A 20,540-nucleotide genomic window follows, 5' to 3' on the forward strand; every position below is an offset into this window, starting at 1 on the left:
TGAGTTAGTGTGTGTGGCTGCATGTGTAACTAGATCCTAGGTATCATCTCCAACTCTGCGTAAGGTGTGTTCAAAAGCCAGTTCTTTTAGACGTTCTAAATTATTGTGGACGGGTAGATATTAAGGCGTCCTTACTGCCTGATCGACTACAAAATTCCTAATAATTTTATTTGATAGTAAGTCTTGACCGTAGCAGTTTTTTTTACACTACAATTTATAAGATTGTAATGTTTATATGAAATCGTTGTGCGCATACTTTGAACTAATTAGTTTTATTTACCAACATTAAGATACATTTATTTCCTTTACCCTATAAATAGGTGATTCTAGTATGCCCACTCAGATGTGACAACGAAAAATATATACCTGTTGAGTGGGAGAAATATTTCCTCATTTATCTATAGACTTCCGTCGCGATATCTCTAAATAAAAAAGTAGCCTGTATCTCTTGCTTTGAATTATTTTATTAGACATTGAGAACTAAAATGTTAAAACATTCATTACCTATTTTAGGCGCAATGTATGATAAGAAGAACTAAAAATATCTTTTTACATTGAATATTAAGTACCACAGGGTTATTGTATAATAAGTTGTTTATACGTAACAAGTATTGTCTAGGAAATCTAAGTATATAAAAGTCATATTGGTAGGTGCGGCCATTTTACACTTTTTTACTACTACATTTGATGTTAGCTCTATTTTGCTGGATTCTTCTCCGCTACGAATAGCAGAGTTAGTAATGACATAAGACAAGTTACCGAATAATAAAAAATAAATTAACTAATTTTACGAAGGCAAACAGCTTGTGGTGCCATCTGTTGACAAAACTACACAACTAAGAATTTCCGATCTTGAGGTGAATGAGGAGATGCATAACTATGCTTTAATCTTATCGAAGACATGTGTTACCTCATCATAAAATATTGAATATTAAAAAATGCTTTAATATGCAGTATCGCAATATTGGCGCTAGAGAAGTGGCCTAATGAGTAAAACTACCATTTTTCTTTCGCAATGGCAAGAAGTAAAACATTTCTGTCTTGGCACAAAAAGTTTTATTAATGTTATTGAAACCTGTTACCTCTGAAATCCTACATTATTGTCTAAGATCCGGGATTAGAAAAATATACCCTCATCTGTTATTTAGATGAAACAATTTTTTATTAGCTGATTTCAATATCATAACACATATAAAAACAACCTCTGCCATCATAAACCTGCTGCAATTAGAGGTAGGTAAGTTAAAACCGTCAATATTTTATATTATTTACCGCACCGTAGTAGGTACCCATCTCTATGATTGCTATACTTACATGCAGCCAGGTGAGAAAAGGTAAATAAATGTAGCTTATTCGGCCCCTCACATGTTAATTAAAAATCACGAGCATGATTTGAAAATTAAAAAAAAAATTATTTATTTATATTAAGACGCAGAACAGAACAGAACAGAATAGAACAGAAGAGAACATAATAGAACAGAAAAGACCAGAATAGAACAGAATAGAACAGAAAATAATAGAACAGAATAGAAGAGACTAGAATAGATTAAAACAGAATAGAATAGAAATAGGAGCGGTAACGTATATTTATGAAATCACTTTCTCATTGTATTTGATAATTCTGACAAATGTTTAATCAACAACAGTCTTTTAAACCTCACACTCACTGTTTATTATATATATCGACTTACATATTCGTTTTATTACGCAATGAAAGTTTAATTCATGTAGTAGCGGTTTGACAAGAATTTTTGCAAACCATCCAATTCGCAGCCTCCAACCAGTAGTACGGACATGTATGACTTGAAATATAATAAAGAAGGAAATATATTTTCTGCTATTTCGCACTATGATGCGAGCTGAGGGCACAGAGGTCTATTACTGGTTGGTGAACAGCGATTAGCTGTATTACAGTAGAATATGGAAGTTTGCTACACCGAACAAGTGAGAGGGGTAAGTCAACGCAAAATTTGTCGCAGTATCTGTAAAACATCAAACAAACATCATGCAGAAGTCTATGATTTCTTAAAGGAAGCAAAAAAAATTCGCTTCCCTAATTGGCTGTCCCAAATATCTGCCAGTAAACACGATATTATAAGACTGTTAGGCGGAACGAAGTTGGCTGGGTCAGCTTGTACTGTATATCATTAACCAAGAAGTTCTATTTAAAAGGCAACCAAATAAACTTTGATGCTAAAACTGCATTAGGCATGCTTATGAAGCCTAGATGAGGTCTGTTAGGTCAAAGGCTACAGACGTGGTCAGACCATCAGGAATTATATCAATGAAACGTGATCTTGGGATTTCTATGTTAATCCATAACCAATTATAAATGCAATGACTTTTTATATATATTATTTTCTAGTGGAAATATTTTACTACTTGTATTTTTTACATTGCGTTTTATTGATAACTAGTCTCTGCAATAATTAGTTTTCAAGAATGTTCATGTTTAATTAGCCGTACAATGTAGAGTAAAAGCTTGCAGAAAAACGTTAATATTAATATTAAAAGCCGTTTAGATTCCAATCATGACAAAAAAAGACAATCTGTAAAAATTTAAAAATCTAAGTTGTATACAAAAAAAAGACAATATACAACTTAGATTTTTACATTTTATGCATTATTTTATTTATCTTGTTAACCTATATATCCGATATCTAGCTACCTTCAGTACCGTCCATTATCCCTTCACGGGCAATAGTCTCCTCCAGCATTTTCCAACTGCCTCTGTCAAACAGAAACACTTTACCTTTAACATAAAGACAAAATCGCGTGTGGCCATTTAACAACCAAATCAAGTGAACCGTCCTTTAAACTCTATCACGATAGTCAGATAGATCCATATGCTACCAGGCTTGATTTATTAGGTAGTGGGTTGATTAACAAAAAAAAAGCGTTGCTAAGCGCACATCAGGTAATTAATCAGCATTGTTAAGCATTAGCTTAAAAATACCTATTAAGGTTTTTTTTTTATTAGGTAAATAACTGGTAAAAACTGACATTTGTAGTTGAAACTTTATTACTTTTTTTTTAAATTTATGTGCAACTAGCTGACCCGGCGAACTTTGTTCCGCCTTAATGGCAATAAATAAGCAGTTTGGGTTTTTTTATTGGAAAAAATACAAAAAAATTAAATACCTACATTAATCATTCATTATTATTTCTGTATTTTAGTACATAGGTTGCTCTTCACTTAAGTACCTTGTGATACACATTTTTTCATTTTTTGTTTTATTATCAGGCGCAAAAACAAACAACGCTGATGGTCTTCCGACCCGTGAACATGCCACGTATAATTGACCATGGGAAACACATGAATGTTCTAGATTTAAACCACAAACTTTTAAGGATTGGCCTTGTGATTTGTTGATGGTCATGGCAAATGCAAGACGTATCGGAAATTGAAGTCTTTTAAATTCAAACGGCATATCGGTTGGGATCATCGGGATCCTCGGAATAAGAACTTCCTCACCTTTGAATTTTCCTATCATTATCGTAGCGTAAATTACATTGTTCTTCAATTTTTTAACCACCAAACGCATACCATTATGTAGTTCAGGTCATCTACATCTTTATTCTTTTTCTTCTTTTTTATCAGTAAGCAATGTAACTCTCATGTTTGTTGTCAGCTGCAGTTTCGTCACATAGCGCCATAGATTTGACGATTTGAGGCAAGCGTTTATTTCGTCGACAGCCGTAGATCTTGGAATTACTGGCAGTATTTGGCGGAAATCGCCAGACAGTAAAATCATTGCTCCTCCAAAACATCTCGATTCATTGCGTAAATCTTTTAATGTTCGGTTAAGTGCTTCCAATGCACGTTTATGCGCCATTGTGCATTCGTCCCAGATGATGATTTTCGATGCCGCTAAAACTTTGGCCATTGCTGAGTGTTTTGCAATATTACACGTTGGTTCTCCAATAGTTTGAAGATTTAACGGTAATTTTAATTCTGAATGAGCCGTACGGCATCCTTCTAACAATGTGGCTGCTATTTCAGAAGAAGCAACTGCAACCGCTATGTTGGATCTCGCCCGAACAGTTGCTAAAACTAATGACATGAGGAATGTCTTGCCAGTTCCACCAAGGGCATCTAGGAAATATAAACCACCATTTTCATCATCGTTTGCCTTCATTAAAGTATCATAAACTTCCTTTACTCGATTAAATGCGTCATTCGACAACAACAACAAATAGAAACATTCATCATTCTTTGGATGAACTGTATACATACGACCATACCGAGTTTTATAGTTCTCTTCACTGTTTATACGAATGGGCAATAGCACTATCATTATAATTAAATTGTAAATTGTAAAAATAATTAAACGTATTTATTTAATAGAAATATTTTGAATATTGATTTCTTACAAATATCAAATTGTCATATATACATCATTACATAGCTGTCATTATACGTCAATTACATAGCTATCATTTGCGTTTTATTATTCCAAGTCTGATTCTTATTTGTTATACCACTTTTTATAGTGACTGACGTTTCATGTCAAGTCCCACGGGAACGCTGTCGAACGGGATAAAAAGTATCCTATGTCCGTCTCCTGGCTCTAAGCTACCTCCATACCAATTTTCACTCAAATCTGTTCTTTCGTTCTTGAGTTATAAGTGGTGTAACTAACACGACTTTCTTTTATATATATAAGATTGTAATGTATTTAGAATAAATAGATAACGTACACTATAGAATATAATGTGGTGTACTTTAATAAAATAAACAAATAGATGCTACCCAGCTAGCCAATAACGACGCTAAAACATAACCTAAGAGAGAGATAAAGAAAAGGTTGAGTTACCCCATTATTCATGAAAACAATTTTCTTTCGCCCCTTTCTGTCAAATTGTTTTTACCCTTTGGTGAGTACAGATACAATACTTTAAGACGAAGTAAATCGATTGACTCAGTTTATATAAGATCTTAATGTTACATAAACTAATGAGTGTTTGTTGAATTAATTAGAAAATTCCTTTCGTTACTCAAAATTGTGGAATCTATTGGTTATTGGTAGCTAATTTATTACCGGAGTGTTGGAATAAAGTAATGTTGACGCAGCTATTATTTTCTTTTTCTCTTTTTTAAAACCAGCCTGCGATCTTTAACCCTGAAATCGTACTTTACAATCACGGCATCAATAGAGTTTTCTTTCCATGTGATCAATTAACGATAAACACGCTCAGAGGGCGAAGAAAAACATCGCGAGGAAACCAACTTGCTTTACAAGTCTGAAAAAGTATTCGGTGTGTCAGACACACGCTGATCACAGCTTAAAAAAGTGTGTAGCTAGGTTTATTAATGATATATAGTCTCATATAAATCATATCCTAGATATATAAACGTTCAAGCTTAACAACTTTCAATACGATGTTATTAAAATGTCCAATCAGTGAGTACGGTGAAACAAGACGTTTACCGCATTAATAAGGTATTTACAAGAACATATGGGCACTATAGATATTTTCTCGTCAATCAATAACTTCAAGATCTTGTGAGAACTGGGGCATTCTTGTATACAACTTTCTATAACATTAAACTTATATTAAATTTTAGGAAGGGAAGCATTCATCGGCCTTCCCAGATTAATCTAATGACATTGATGGAAGAATTACCGGGAATATACAAAAATGTACCCGTCGTAAAACCTACTGGATTTAGACTTTCTATATGTGTCTGTTTTAGGTAAATGTAATGACTTCAAGTTGGCTAGTGGGGTGTGTACCTACAGATACAATTCGACGTTTCGGTAGAGGTTTCAAGACCGGCACTACCATGAAGACTACTAAAAGAAGGAAATTACTTCTAATTCTATGTGCAATTATATTATATGGTTTTAAACTATCAGGACCGGCTCCTCTTTAACCTAGTAGTAAAGTACAACACTTAGGATTCTGAAGTTTAAATTCCGTCAACAATAATCCTTCAATTAGATCAGAATCAGTACAAATACACAAATGTCTGCACCGAGCTCCTGGAATATTGAACTCTTACGGTATTGGCGTTATCGTGTCAATACATAAAACTGGCTGTACAGAAACGAGGTCGGTAAAGAAAACATTGTACTTCAAAATAAACGCTGCACGATTATCAATGGAAGCATGATCTATGGATTATTGGCCGCCCACAGAGTAACATCGTTGTTCTATCAAAACACGGTTTTTAACTTTCAATCCTTATCATTTCACTGGGAGAATTAAAAAATTGTATAAATACATTCATTTATAGCTATTCGAAGTAGGATGTAAATGGAGTTGCGGATAAAGAGTAAACCTCATTTATAGTTAGTGATGAGTTACTCAGATGTTTGGGTTTCCATTCGTATTGCACAAACATAGGGACTGGAATGAACCGCAGACGCGATATTATAGCAATATACAACCAGTTCATTTATGTAAGACAATCTACGTCTCGAATTGTAATGATTCAGGATTTTTGAAGTCGATATCATGAAACAAACTTCCTGAATTTCTTATGTTGTTCACAGATAATGTTGCGTTCCTTGCACTTGTAAACTTATTAAGAGATAATCATAGACAAACTATGTATTTTCGAAGTATCTATAAACATCAGTCACATTGCAAATGCAGTCGATGCCTACGCGTTCCCTTCACTTTTGCCTACTGTGTATATTACATAAATATGAAGCAAATATGTTACGATAGTAAAATCAACTGGAATAATTAATTTTCTCTACTTAATACCTAACAAGACCATAATGTAACTTGTATTGTGAAATCGCCAATTATATAACTATTATAATATTTTCTTTTATACTTCAATTCAATAGTCAAATTACTATTTTATCAAATTAAAAGTATGATTTAAGTTAGTGCTTTTATAATTCTTGCGAAAAGATTTGTGAGTATTTGGACTGAAGTGTCTCCAAAGGTTGCATATTTGCAGTATTTGTATTTCTATAGTATTATTTGCAGACAACCTTAAATTGTAGGTTTCAAGTGGTGACTGGATTCCAACTTGTTTGTTAATCATGAGTGCGCCATGCCCCGTCGCTAGAGGCACTTTACTCATTCTAATAAAGGTTCTAAAACCGCTAGAATTTGCAAAAGGCCTTGTGATCTGTCCACCTGCGCTGGCGCCGCACCAATTTATTAGTACTATAATTAAAATTATTGTAACCGAACATTTATCAAACTTGCATTATATTTTACTGATAATATTGATTTTGGGCTTATTTTAGTAAGTTTATTATGAAACAATAACTGACATACAATTTGTGTACATATCATTTCTCATTTTCTCATTCTCTCTAATATTATCCTCTGTTATAAGACCAATTATTTTATAGTATATATTACAATCGGCCTAAGACTTTATGCCTGGATTACATAAAAGCAATACTTCAAAAAGGACATAGCTACTGCAAATACTCTAGAGAAATAATTGGCCAGTACCAAATATGTGATCAGGCGACATGCGGCACCTTGTGTTCTATTTATAGAACAAATCGTCCTTAAATAAATCAGGAATAAATTAATTTTCGCACATTATTTAATGCACGCTAAATTAGCCCGTAATAATATATATAGTGATGTCATTTTGCTAAAGATATTGCGATAGACCAGCCGCCTACGTACGTAATGGGCGTTGAAATATTCAAATAATGTTGCTTGGTCCAAACAATTACTATGGAATGTAAATGTATTTTGATTTCAACACGCAATTATAAGTTATTAGATGTTAAATTGAATAGTCTTACGATATCTAAGACGTATCTACTTGTACGTGATGTACGTAGACGTATCTACTTATAGTTTGGTTTTGAACCAAAACTTTTTCTCTAACCTATTCAAACTATTTAAACACCATTAAGTAAATAGTCGATTAATAATAGCATAATATTCTGCGTAGAATTTTGTATATTTCTGGTGAGAATCAGAATATTTTTTAACCCTTTGAACTAACATAATCAGCGAGATATGCCGTATATAGTGACGCATCAAAACGCCTTAACCTTATAGCATACGAAACAGTGTATGAAGTTGCTTCTATCACATATTCAAATCAGTCTAATTATTCAATTGTTTTATCCGTAATCAAATATGAAGTAACTTATTACTGTAAGATTGTGTTTTCATATGAAGTAAGTCAGGCAAATTCCACTTACAAGGTTAATAAGCAGAAAGCTATAATTCCTTTTGTCACCCATTATTTTAAAAAAAAGTGTTTTTTTATGGAAACTCCCGATGCAAAGGGCTCGTCGTTGCCGGCCTTATAAGAATCGTCTCCTCTTGATAGACCCTGAGATGAAAGTCTGTATAAAGTACTGACTTAAGGACTATATGTCGGAAAGTATATGTGGCAAGCTTAGTTTCACATCGTTCAAGTTATATTTTGTTATATACAAGTTATTATTTATTATTTGTTATTTCTCTTTTTAAGTAGTTTTATTAAACGGAGCACATAAAATGTATTAACATTATAATATTAATACGTTTCTTTTTATAAACAGGCTGCCCTACATCATAGCCTATCAGGCAGATATGTGACCGAAAAGCTAAGTCACAGGGGACTGTCCAAATCTCCCCTTTAGTAAGGGTTGCTACTTCAGGAGTTCCACGGGGTGACAGATACTCGGGAAATATTCTCATTATATTTATGGGCGAATCGGGGCCAGCTGCCCAGCGCGTTAGCTCTCTTGATATTCATACTTAACCCATTTATATTTCTATCGCATTCTTTTAAGTTATATGTGTACCCTTTGCTGGCAAAGGCCACTGTCTGAATTGTGCCATACTCTTCCATGTACCACCTGCTGTTTCTTTTATTGTTCTATCTACATCTAATCTCCACGGCTCCACTTTTCTGTTCTTCACTTTTATAATTATCTGTATTTAAACTTGTATAATAAATTAAAATTGGGACGATAAAAAATGCCATAAATGCGAAAAAATATTTTGCTATCAAACTTCCTGCGGATAATTAAATCAGAGAAGCATCCGTTGTCCTAAATGGTGATATTATTTAGTTAAAATAATTCAATCATGCTGTTGTTTCTACTACTATCTGTGGTGTGTAGTGTTCAGGGGAATAACTTAATTTGTGAGTACAGAAATAAATATATAAAATATTTTTTATTGATCCGGCGTCGAAGTGACAACATTTATTGAAAATTTAAATTTATAAATCAATAATAGTGGCGAGTCAACAAAACAAATCAGATTTACGTGAGATAACCAATTCGACTATTCTTAAAAGGCCGGCATCGCACTTGATAGATAATTTTGTACATGAAAGGATAGTAGGGATATAGTCTGTAATATCTGTTTCTTGCAAATTTTCATGGCGTTTAATTTTTGCGATTTCGTCTTTCTTTCAGCGAACGATTAAATGATTTATTTTAATTCAATAACTGGGCTATTAAACTGTGTGGATTGCTAATAAAATAATGTTTATATTTAAAAACTTAATCTTTCCTAGCTGATGCGTTGGATCCATCATGGAACGACCTGTTGGAAGCTGGCGGTATGCACATTGGACACGGTCGTACAAAGAGATTTGTTGAACTAAATCAAAATCAAGTAAGTTTCATGTGTTTATTCATTATATCAATGAATAAATCATCATCATTATATATCATCATTATCCCAGCTTTTCCATAACAAACTTAATGGATAATTCTATAACTATCACTTCAATTTGGCTAGCGAAGAGTTCCTTCAAAATATCGAAAAATGTATACTAAGTAAAAGTCATATATAAAGTGTTTATAAAAAATACTTATTTATGTTGTGTTGGCGATTTTAACAACATATTTAAGAAAGTCGACAGAAATTGACGATTTTTAAATTATCACTTAATTAGAATAAATTAAACATTTGCAGCTTCGGCGCCAACTGCCATAAACAAGTTAACATCATCTTTATCACGTTGCAAACGTCATTTTAAAACGGCGATATTCTGTTTAATCGGTAGATCTACTGATATTTCCATGTGCCACAATGCTGTTATATAAAAATATGTATTACGATAGCTCATCTCTGAGCGTCGCGGTCAGCAATGAAACATCTGGAGCAGACAGTCTGTTTCCAACGGTTTCTGTCCAGCGCCTCTCTTATAACATTGCATATGCGGAGTTGTACCAGGATTAATGAATTGGTGCGCTCGCAGTCCACGGTATTTATTACATTTGCCTCCAGTACCACATCTCCACATAAAGGTATCAATGCTTTATCGAGCCAAAATAGTCCACGTTTCTCCAACCCATACCCAAAGATAAGGAATACTAGAGCCTGTATCAATCTGATTTTGGATTTAATACCAATTCCTCTTTTCCTCCAGATGTTCCTAAAAGGTGGAATTTTTAGCCATTCTGATTGGACTTTAAATTTTCGGGGACAGTTATGCCGTTAGAGAATGGGACCCCTACAAAACCTAACTTCAACATAACATAGTTCAATAGTATATTTTGATAGCTTTACAGTTTCGAAGCAATTAATGTAGTCATGGTTGATGTCAGAAAAGCAGTTAAAAATTATAAGAAATTTCAATCTACTTAACTACCGTACTTTTAGGTGCAACACTATATTTTACTTTTGCGATTTGGAAGCACTGTATTGAAATCGGAGAGAGTAGGCAATTCAATTTTGTACGATTGGGTTCACGAGTGGCGCCCGCGCGTCGCCGCGGTCGCCCGCCCACACATCCATGTCCTAATTTGCACAACGTCGTGTTGCATTCTAAAATCAGCGCTCGTTCAATTGAAATTCAATTTAGGTTTACAGTTCAAGGCAATTATACATGTATAGATGTATCTAGTATAATTAATGTTTCTTTGGACACGTATCTCGGAGTGGTAACAGTCAGATCAGTGGACTGAAATTAAAATCAAGTGTGCCGTAGGATGTTCAGTCAATGAGTGCACCAGGGTGACCTCTAATAGTCGTGTCGTGTAGTGCATCACATCTTCCAAATTCACACACTGAAAAATTCGTCCATTTTTACCACTTACGTACAGATGTATTCGTATTATCATCTCTTCACACGAAATCATGTCATATAGAACACTTTTAATCTCTTACAATGCCCTCATAGTATAAGCGGCTTACGGTACAAATTATGTTTATGTTATAGCCAAATGTGCCGTACCAGGCTTGCCTTCTGCCTGATGGGAAGACAGGACATTGCCGCCACTTACACTATTGTATTCAGGATGAATTCAAGAGGGATTTCATGAAGTTTATGGACTTCCTTTGTATTATACAGCACTCGTAAGTATTATGTTTGAATGTTTGCATATTGAAACTTATGCTTGTTAAAACTACAAAGTAGTTAATGTTCTTGACTATACGACTTGATTTTTTATACTCTTGATCCCGACTATTTGTTTGTAGTTATTAGGCAGGATATTTAATATATCACTTGCAATCAAATATCAGCAAATAAGTCCTTATAAAGGTAATGAAATATTTTTTGCCCAGGGCTATTGGTGTCTGTTGTCCAGACAGTATGGCGGAAGGTTCAACAGACGCTCTGGCTGGTGATCTTCCTGCTACAGCACCGCGGGATGAAAATGAAATTACCCTGAAGATTACTCGCGCTGAGAACAGAGGTGTGTCTAATTAAATTTTTTGAATATCAACCTGTGTTTCATTTATGTCCAAGATTTACCCAAGTTTCAAAGATATTACTTGTTAAAATTGTATTTGAAGCGAGAAAATAGAAAGCAAAGGCTTATTTGCTTCTCTTAACACGTAAGGTTTCATGTAAGAATGATGATACTTGTCTATAATAAAAGTGTGTAACAATTATTATCAGGTTGTGGACTCAGTACGCGTGTCCAAGGCCGTGTCACCGGCGCCAGACCTGCCAACCCACGAGAATGGCCGTGGATGGCTTCAATTACACCTTATGGCTTCGAGCAGTACTGCGGTGGAGCCTTGATCACAGACAGACATGTGATCACAGCAGCACATTGCACTAGACGGTATATATTGTTAAGAGCAAACTTAAATCATCGTAATAGGGTATATTTGTGTTTGTTTAGATAAACTTTCCTTAAACAATCATGAAGTATGCAAACAATTTACTTAGTATAATAATAACTATAACTTCACTTTTACAGTCTGTATTAATCTCAGGTTAGTTGGCTATTTGTCCAGAATTCATATACGTGGGTAACACAGAAAATGTTTAGAACTGGCCAGTTAGAAACATTGCCAATGAAAACTTTTTGAATTTCAATTTTAGAACTCCTTTGTTACCTAGTGTATTATTGCATTCATTTGTCATTTGTTTTTGTGAATTGGCGGGAAATCTAAAACTCTTGTTACACGTGTTTGTGTTTATGAAATGTTCTTGTCGGCATTATTTGGCTCTGTCATAAACTTCAATATACCACAACTTTCTCTTTAGATGGAAGGCTGAAGATTTATTCGTGCGTCTTGGTGAATACGACTTCCAAAGAACAAACGACTCCCGCTCATACAACTTCAATGTAATTGAAGTTCGGCAACATGAACTATTTGATTCCTCGAACTATCATCACGATATTGCTATTCTGAAACTGCATAGGCCAACAGTATTCAACACGTATGTCTGGCCCATTTGTCTACCACCAAGGGGTTTGCAATTGAATGATAAAATTGCTACGGTAATTGGTGCGTATATTTTAACGTTAATCTTAAATTATATAAATCTCCTGTCACGATGTTTGTCCGCGATGGACTCCTAAACTACCAAACCGATTTTAAATTAAATTAGCACACCGTGAGCAGTTTGATCCAACTTAAGAGATAGGATAGCTTAGATCTTTAATTATAGTCGGAATTTCATTTTATTGCAAATATTTGTTTATTATTTGATACAATTCTATCAGATGGCGCTGTGTTGAAAGTACCAACGTTTCACATAAAGTTATTCCTTCCAAATAAGTTCTCCTACCGTTCTCTTGAATAGCTTACTACTATGTTATATGTATAACCAAAACTTTAGCCACAGCAACGCACCGAGTCAGCTAGTTTTATATAAATTTTAGATTTCTGTTTTTTTTTTTAATACAATTTTGTTTTGTCTCAAATATAAATTTGCCAACTTTACTGCCTTCTAAGAAACTGTCTACGATGATATCTAAAAACTTATCTTAAAACCGATGTTTTTTTAATAATCGTTTACTTGCTATTAATTGATTAATAGGATGGGGTACCCAGTTCTACGGTGGTCCACACAGTGATGTCCTGATGGAAGTATCAGTACCGGTGTGGAACCATGATGAATGCGTCAGATCCTTTGCGGACTCTGTATTTCAGGAGACGCTGTGCGCGGGTGGAAAGGAAGGCGGTAAAGATGCTTGTCAGGTATATAAGCCCAGGATATACGCATTTATTTAATATCTTGTTGTTTAATACATATATTACAGGTCAGTGCTCTTAAGACACTATTGACAACGCCTATTTATTAGAGAATGTAGCAATAAACCCTTAATGAAAGCCTCTAGCTTAAAAATATCTCGCGCTTTTTAAAGCGACTTATAAAAAAGCAGGCGGGACGAATACTGGCAACTGATTAATTGTTTGATAATGTATTTTTACTGCGCCCATGAAAGCTACTTTTGATGCAGGTTTTTTTTTTATTTTTATGTTAAATTATTTCAGGGCGATAGTGGCGGTCCTCTTATGTACCAAATGTCAAGCGGTCGTTGGTCAGTCATAGGAATCGTGTCTTGGGGTGTTCGATGTGGTGAACCGAAACACCCAGGTCTGTATACGAAAGTGGATGAATACTTGGAGTGGATTTTACGCAACACTGTTTTCTAAATAAAATCGCATTCTATTTTGAAAACTTTTATTTACTTTACAAAATCTTTATTTGTGCTTAATATGGAAACTCTTTATGTGTTTTTGGTCCTTCGTGACAGAAGGTTTTTAAACAGTACATATTTGTTATAAAAAGAATAATTTATTTTATCCATTTTCAATTATTACATAAGTTAAAATATATTTAATAATATACTGTAATACTGAAATTAGAACGTGTTAATCAAGTCTGCATTTTAAGTTTTTCCGCATTTTTCAATACACTGCGTAATTGGGGCGATAATTACAAATTTTCAATTGTGATCATTTCTCCACAGTCCTCTATGGCCTGTAGGATTTCTATTATATCTTTCTCTTTAAGTTTTGGATGAAAGGTGAAGGCGAGCCGGAAGAAGTTTTTGTGTTCTTTATGAGGGGAGTAAGCAATCATCATACGTGAACTTGTCATCAGAATTTCTTTGATTTTTGGCGTTATCTGTAAAATAATACTTTGTGTTAATAAAATTTAACTCATTAAAATAACATATCAATATCGCGCGATCAAAAATAAATTCTTAGTAGACAAATAGAACCTGACTAGATATTAGATTTCTGTATCTGTTTTTTGATCATGTTTTTTTTCTAAAAGACTAGTAGGTGATCAGCCCTAAATGCCTGACATACGCCATAGACACTTAAGGTCTATGGCATGCCGGTTTACTCACGATCACTGTACGAGCAAGTGTCAAATGCGCACATAAACAACAATTATACTGCCGGATTTTAATACTACTACAACAGTATGCATAAAGAAAAGAAAAACAAGGATTCTCATCACTTTGATGCCTCTAAGCCAACACTGCATTTAATATATGAAGTAATTATTTTTATACAGTATGTACTACATGTACATATCGGTGCAGCTAAGAATAATGCCTGATTAGATAAAATCGAATTTAAAGTTCCATAGAGCAGCGGAAAATCTATAGTTCGAAGAGAATAAGAATATATAATAAGAATCTATGGTTCTTACTAACATTGACTTATAACGAATTATTTTCACAACTAAGTATTTCAGAACACGCTTTCAATATTTTTACCTTATGCATTAGCCCCCACCACTTCTCATCCTCAGTCTGGTGCCGCATAAAGCTTGGTATATACCAGAAACATACGTTAGGGCATTGTAGAGGAGCAGACACGAGACGAAATCCTGGTCTAAGGGCCACTGTCTCCAAACAAAACTCAGCCAACTCCATGACATAGTCTGTCATTTGGTTCAGTCCAATATCACCACGCGCCTTCCAAATCATCCACAGCTTGAATGCGTCTATCTATATATATAATTATATTAGTATTAAACATATAGATATATCGAGTCAGAGCCTCTATCAAAAAATATTTATTATATACTACCTGGGAGCAAAGCTAAGATTTTTCATACATATATTTTACGCAAATCTAAGAGTTATTTTTACTAACATAATACAGTATACAATACAACATTAGGGCTTAAAGAAGTTAGTTTACTATATTTTTAATTTTATCAGTGTTTTATAAAAGTTTTATTTGGATTTTTACAAATCCGAACCAACCAAGAACATAATATTTGTTGTTTTAAATATTAACTTTCAATTTTTTTATGTGTCTTTGTCTATTAATGTGTTTATCTATGTCTGTTTTGGCTTTCTGTATGTATATAAGCTGTAAGATATATAATTAAATAAATAAATAATATGTTATGAGAGCAGAATGGTTTAATAATGATTGCGAAAATTATATACTTACGTTAGTTACATATCTTCTGCGATAATTATAAAAGTGTAAAGAGTTTACCTTTCTTCCACACTGTACACTCTTGTCTCCTGTATCGTAACGGACATCATAGAACTTGTCTTGTTGGAAAAGATACTGCGCTGCAGCTGAGTTCGCTTCATGCAATAGTCCCCTCTCCCTCAAAAGGAATAAGGAGCATTGCAGAGGAGCACCAGCCATCTTATGCGGGTTCCATGAAATGGAGTTTGCTCTGGAATTTAATATCACTGTGTCCGTTTATTTGGAAATATCCAGTAAAATGAAATAATTAGTATAGAAAAATAAATGTTTATTTATTTAAAAACAATTCATTATAATGTAACCCGCTAACCGTCTACTTCTAAATCTTACATATTATAATGAATTGTTATTAATAATTAAAAAAATACTATTTTTAAATAGTAATAAATCTATTATCAATGATTTCTCAATTTCTTCACTTCGGCATCCGTGGCTAAGGTGCTATCACTTGGGTTATTTTAATATGTTTAATCATCATCAATCAATCATATTTGCATGTATATTGTGAACTATTCCAGAACTGCATATAAGGCTTACCTATCAATTCCTTTTAATTTCGTCCGATACTTATGTGATAGCATCAGACTGCCTCCCCAACATGCCTGAAACGAACATCAATACTATTGTTGCATTATTATTATTCCTGTCGATCGCATATGAACGTAACTTAACTAAAATTATAAACCTAAGTTTAATTTATGTGTGCTTGAATTTCCGTCCTTTGATGAAGGTACCAAAGTACTATCAAAATAGACATTAAGACTTGTCTCTGAAGATTAACTGCGTTGTGGTGTTTTCACTAAACACGTTGACAATAAATACAGTTATTAAAGCAAGACATTACCAAACATGATTAGACGGGTCCACACAGATCGAGCAGGCTCGCACGGCAAGCCCGATACTCCTGAGTGCACAAGGGCAAACGACTGAAGTGCCTTTAAGCAAATCAAAAAGCCGACACTCGACGTTTCAGGCGTTCGGTCGCTCGCCCGCGGCAGTGCACCTGTTTGTCTTGGACGAGGCACGTCCTCACTAACCGAGCTTGGAGTCTACATTCGCTCTGTGTGGACGCGCTTATTGACAAGTATCGTCCACAGATTTTAACTTTATAACGCGTAGGCTATACCTACATCAACATGCATCCAAACACCATGCTCAGCGCAGACATCAGCTATTTTGTCCAGATTATCTATGGCCCCCAAAACTGTTGTGCCAGCAGTACTATTCACCATGATTGGTACTTTATTATTCATTACGTCATTTTTCAAAGCCGTTTCAAGTTCTTTTATAACCATTTGTCCACATTGATTACTTTTAATTAGCCGCACACTTTCCGTGCCAAAACCAAGCCAATGCGCAGCTTTCATTATAGAATAATGACACTGAAATACAGGCATATCATTGTACTCGCTTAATAAAGAACAGTGGGGAAACAAGCAGGAGACATGTAATTTAAAATTTTATGGCAGGCGTGCCGAACTATAGATATAATTGCTACAGAGATGATCAAAATGTAAACTAACGTCAATTTCATACAAATTTAAATTATGACGCCTCCTACAATAACTACCCAATGTAGTGAGACGATATTTATAATTGTTATACGAATGGTACTGTAGGACATCGACTTAAAATTTAAATTATACAAAGCATTTTATCATAACTTTTTTGTGAAGAATTTCATCAGTTATTTATAACCTCTTTTTTAATATAATAAAGAACTTACGCTTTCCGATGAATACATAACCATTTCTGGCAAATTCCTAATACCCTTTGATTTTACTTCTGGAAAAGCTTTGAACCTAGCTGCAACTATAGCATACATCATAGATATACTTCCACCGGGGCTGAAAATGCCGTCACCATCAGGAAAACCAAATAACTTGAGAATGTGGTTCAACATTTTGTTTTCTATCAAAGTGAACACTGGGGCCACTTCATATGTGTATCTGAAATTATTTAAAATATATTATTATTTTATATACATATTGCTTAATATTGCACTTGTTCTCAATTTAAATGAAATAGTTTATTTTTTACTATTTCATAGTGTCCAGACTAATTATTAAAGTTATTTTAGAATTGTCAGTGTTAGCCTAGTGGTTGGGCGTGCTACTTTCAACTCTGAGGTCATACGTCAAGTTCGGTTCTACATCAATGGATCTCTTGTATCGTGGGGAAAACTCTCGTGAAAGACATGTGAGACAACCAAAACATCTACAAAAATAACGACGGAAACGACTAAAGAAACGGACGCAGATGCGGAACTCTGAAGCATGAACACAGTAGGTGTGAAAACTATAGCGTAATCCTTATTTCTTTGGCGAAGGCTGTATTGAAGATTTAGGGAAGCATTGGTTGGTGTATAGAATGCCATTTCTGTGTGACAACTCATCCCCTAATAATTTATACAGTACTTTTTTTGGATAATTTATTGATGAATTCAAGAAAGTATTCACTCAAATTTATTGGTCTCTGAGAAAACAAGATTTTGGGACTGGGCAAATGAGGAGTTACATAGAAAAAGGTTAAAATTATATGAAATGTATGATGAAAAGGAATATAACACCAGTGAGAAATTTAGGAAATATGTTAGGTTGTTTTCTAATAATTTCAAAAAAGATCTTTAAGTATTTAAGTTCAAAAATAAAAAATAGCATGGATAAAGTAAAAGCTACCTGGAAAGTAATAAATGAGGAATCCGGTAAAGCGTCTGATTTGAATGTAATATATAAAAGCTAAGACCACTTACTGACTAGTATTAAAGGCCTCAGCGATCCAAGTCCCCGCAAGGCCGTACGGATCAGTCCCGCCATACAGTTGGTTTTTGAAAGTTGGTTTATTGGTTTTAACACTATAGTGTAAGACTTTTCGCACAGACTCCTCCAGTTGATGGTCAGATACCGGGTCAGATATACTTATGTCATCTTTGAGTATTTCCTGGAGATAAAGTATTGATTTAACGAAAACCTTGAAATCGATTTTGTTGAGATATTTTTAAAAGCCGAAGTACCTACCCGCGAATATTAGTTTTTAAAACCCCACAGTGGTTCATAAAGCAAACACAATTATGAAAAATTGACTTTGGCCTAGTAAAATCTAGGATATCACCTTTTTAACACATTGAAGACTAGTATACATTTAAGAATGAAATCTTTAGCTTTTATAACATCTGCATTTGCTTAACAGGGCCAAGTTATAACTTATTGAGATCAATTGAACGAATTGAACCAATAAACGCAGTACGACCTTAATACGGAAATGCACTTATCAACGTGTAAAAAAAATTGTACGTCGAATTAATTATTCCCTTCCTTTTTAAAGTCGCTTAAGAATATGGTTCTGTTTAGCGTAAATGTAAGTATCCACAAAAGGCTACAGTCTAAAGTTAGCATGTAAGCTTTGCAAGGTTATAAACCGAACTTTTGAAAAATTGTTTTATGGAGACAGATGGGAACTCAGCCGACATACTTTTTTTTAAATTTTGTAATATCAAGTAATTAATTCAACATATCTTCAATAAAGAATTATTTATTATTATTTTCATGTCATGATTTAAATTCCCAAGTGATTGCTTGCTGTCCAAACACAAATAAAGCAAAAACAATCATCAAAGCATGTACTCAACGACCAGACATGGCGATTAAAAAGAGTGAGGAGAGTTTATTGCCCGTTCTTCTCTTCCGTTCTATGCTCTTGATTTGAGAACTGACAGTGAACGTAAAATTAGAAGCATAAAATGTATATAACTTTCTTGTTCGTAAGTCTACAGTACGTTACCTACATAAATAAATGATTTTTTGAATTTGAATTTATGGAGCGATACATATTTTATAAAAACTTCCAATGAAAACCCAAAGAAATCTCACAGTGACGCTGTCTCCTTTCTTAGAGTCCTTAAATTTATGTAAATACCAGCATGTTGATAACACCAAGAATTACTAGATTTACGTATAAGTACACATAATCAAATACATACTACAAACCTACTACCACTTAAATTTTACTAATGTTACCTGACCCAGATCGTAATGGAATCAATTAAAACTTGTTCCGACATCCGCAGGTACTTTTAAGTTAATACGCGAAACCATTATAATTAAGTAAATACAAACATTTTTGTTAATAACACATATTGGGGTTTTGAATGTTACAATGACAACATTTTTTTATAAAATATATATCGAAATAGATATAGCAAATACACATAGAACCACGAATTTCCGTGATATAAAATATACCTATATAATAATTATTATATATGTTGTATCAAAATACAGTAAGGTTTTTTAAATAAAAACCTGCGTAATAACCCAACATACTAGCACATTAACATACTTTGTTAATTCATATATATAAATTGTAAACGACTCAAAAATATTCAAATCAATCTTACCTCCAACTCCTTTGGGTGTCTGAAGTTGATAAGCGGTATAATTGGAGCTGTTTCATCTTTGACAATCTTCAGTACTCTGTCAAGAAAGCCTTCCTCCTCCATCTTTCAACATATGTGTTGTTTGGTCAAACTACGAACGCGTACTGAATTTTCGCGCATTATTTACCGTTTACCGCTGTCATATCTCTGTTAATAAGAAATGCACTTAAGGGCCTCATTACAATTGTTTCCGTAGTTGTCTTTTGTTTTCCTCAGCTCCGTATCTTAATTGACTACATACAAAGAAACAACTTTGTTATAATTAAAGAATATAAATGAATATATCAATACTACTTCCAATATTAAAAGGAGAAAATATATGTTTAAATATTATATATTTAATGAATAAACTCGACAGCTACTCAACTGATTCCAAAAAATATTTTGCGTAAATTAAATGTCCAGCCGAGCAAAGTAATTTTCCAAAACTAAAATAGGCATAGGCAATCTTATATGTAGCTATATAATATGAACTTATAAAAAAACCTAAGGAAATAAATAT

The 20,540-nt window shown here is 33.8% G+C and overlaps 2 protein-coding genes across 2 annotated transcripts; one reads left to right on the forward strand and one right to left on the reverse strand.

Annotated features, from left to right (window-relative positions):
- Positions 1-8,956: 8,956 nt before the first annotated feature.
- LOC110993034 (venom protease) lies at positions 8,957-13,813 on the forward strand. The gene is made up of 8 exons (XM_022259098.2): positions 8,957-9,076; positions 9,455-9,555; positions 11,108-11,244; positions 11,455-11,585; positions 11,792-11,960; positions 12,389-12,633; positions 13,169-13,329; positions 13,627-13,813. Exons 1-8 carry the CDS (start codon positions 9,019-9,021, stop codon positions 13,786-13,788), a joined length of 1,164 nt encoding a protein of 387 aa, XP_022114790.2. The 5' UTR covers positions 8,957-9,018; the 3' UTR covers positions 13,789-13,813.
- On the reverse strand, positions 13,800-20,190 carry LOC110993033 (cysteine sulfinic acid decarboxylase). Its single transcript, XM_022259097.2, has 8 exons — positions 20,000-20,190; positions 18,356-18,543; positions 17,330-17,552; positions 16,734-16,985; positions 16,141-16,205; positions 15,604-15,793; positions 14,868-15,101; positions 13,800-14,263 (listed from the first exon to the last, which is right to left on the reverse strand). Exons 1-8 carry the CDS (start codon positions 20,099-20,101, stop codon positions 14,072-14,074), a joined length of 1,446 nt encoding a protein of 481 aa, XP_022114789.2. The 5' UTR covers positions 20,102-20,190; the 3' UTR covers positions 13,800-14,071.
- Between the last annotated feature and the right edge of the window lie 350 nt (positions 20,191-20,540).

This window comes from Pieris rapae, chromosome 14, assembly GCF_905147795.1.
Source record: "Pieris rapae chromosome 14, ilPieRapa1.1, whole genome shotgun sequence".
NCBI classification, from domain to species: Eukaryota; Metazoa; Arthropoda; class Insecta; order Lepidoptera; family Pieridae; genus Pieris; species Pieris rapae.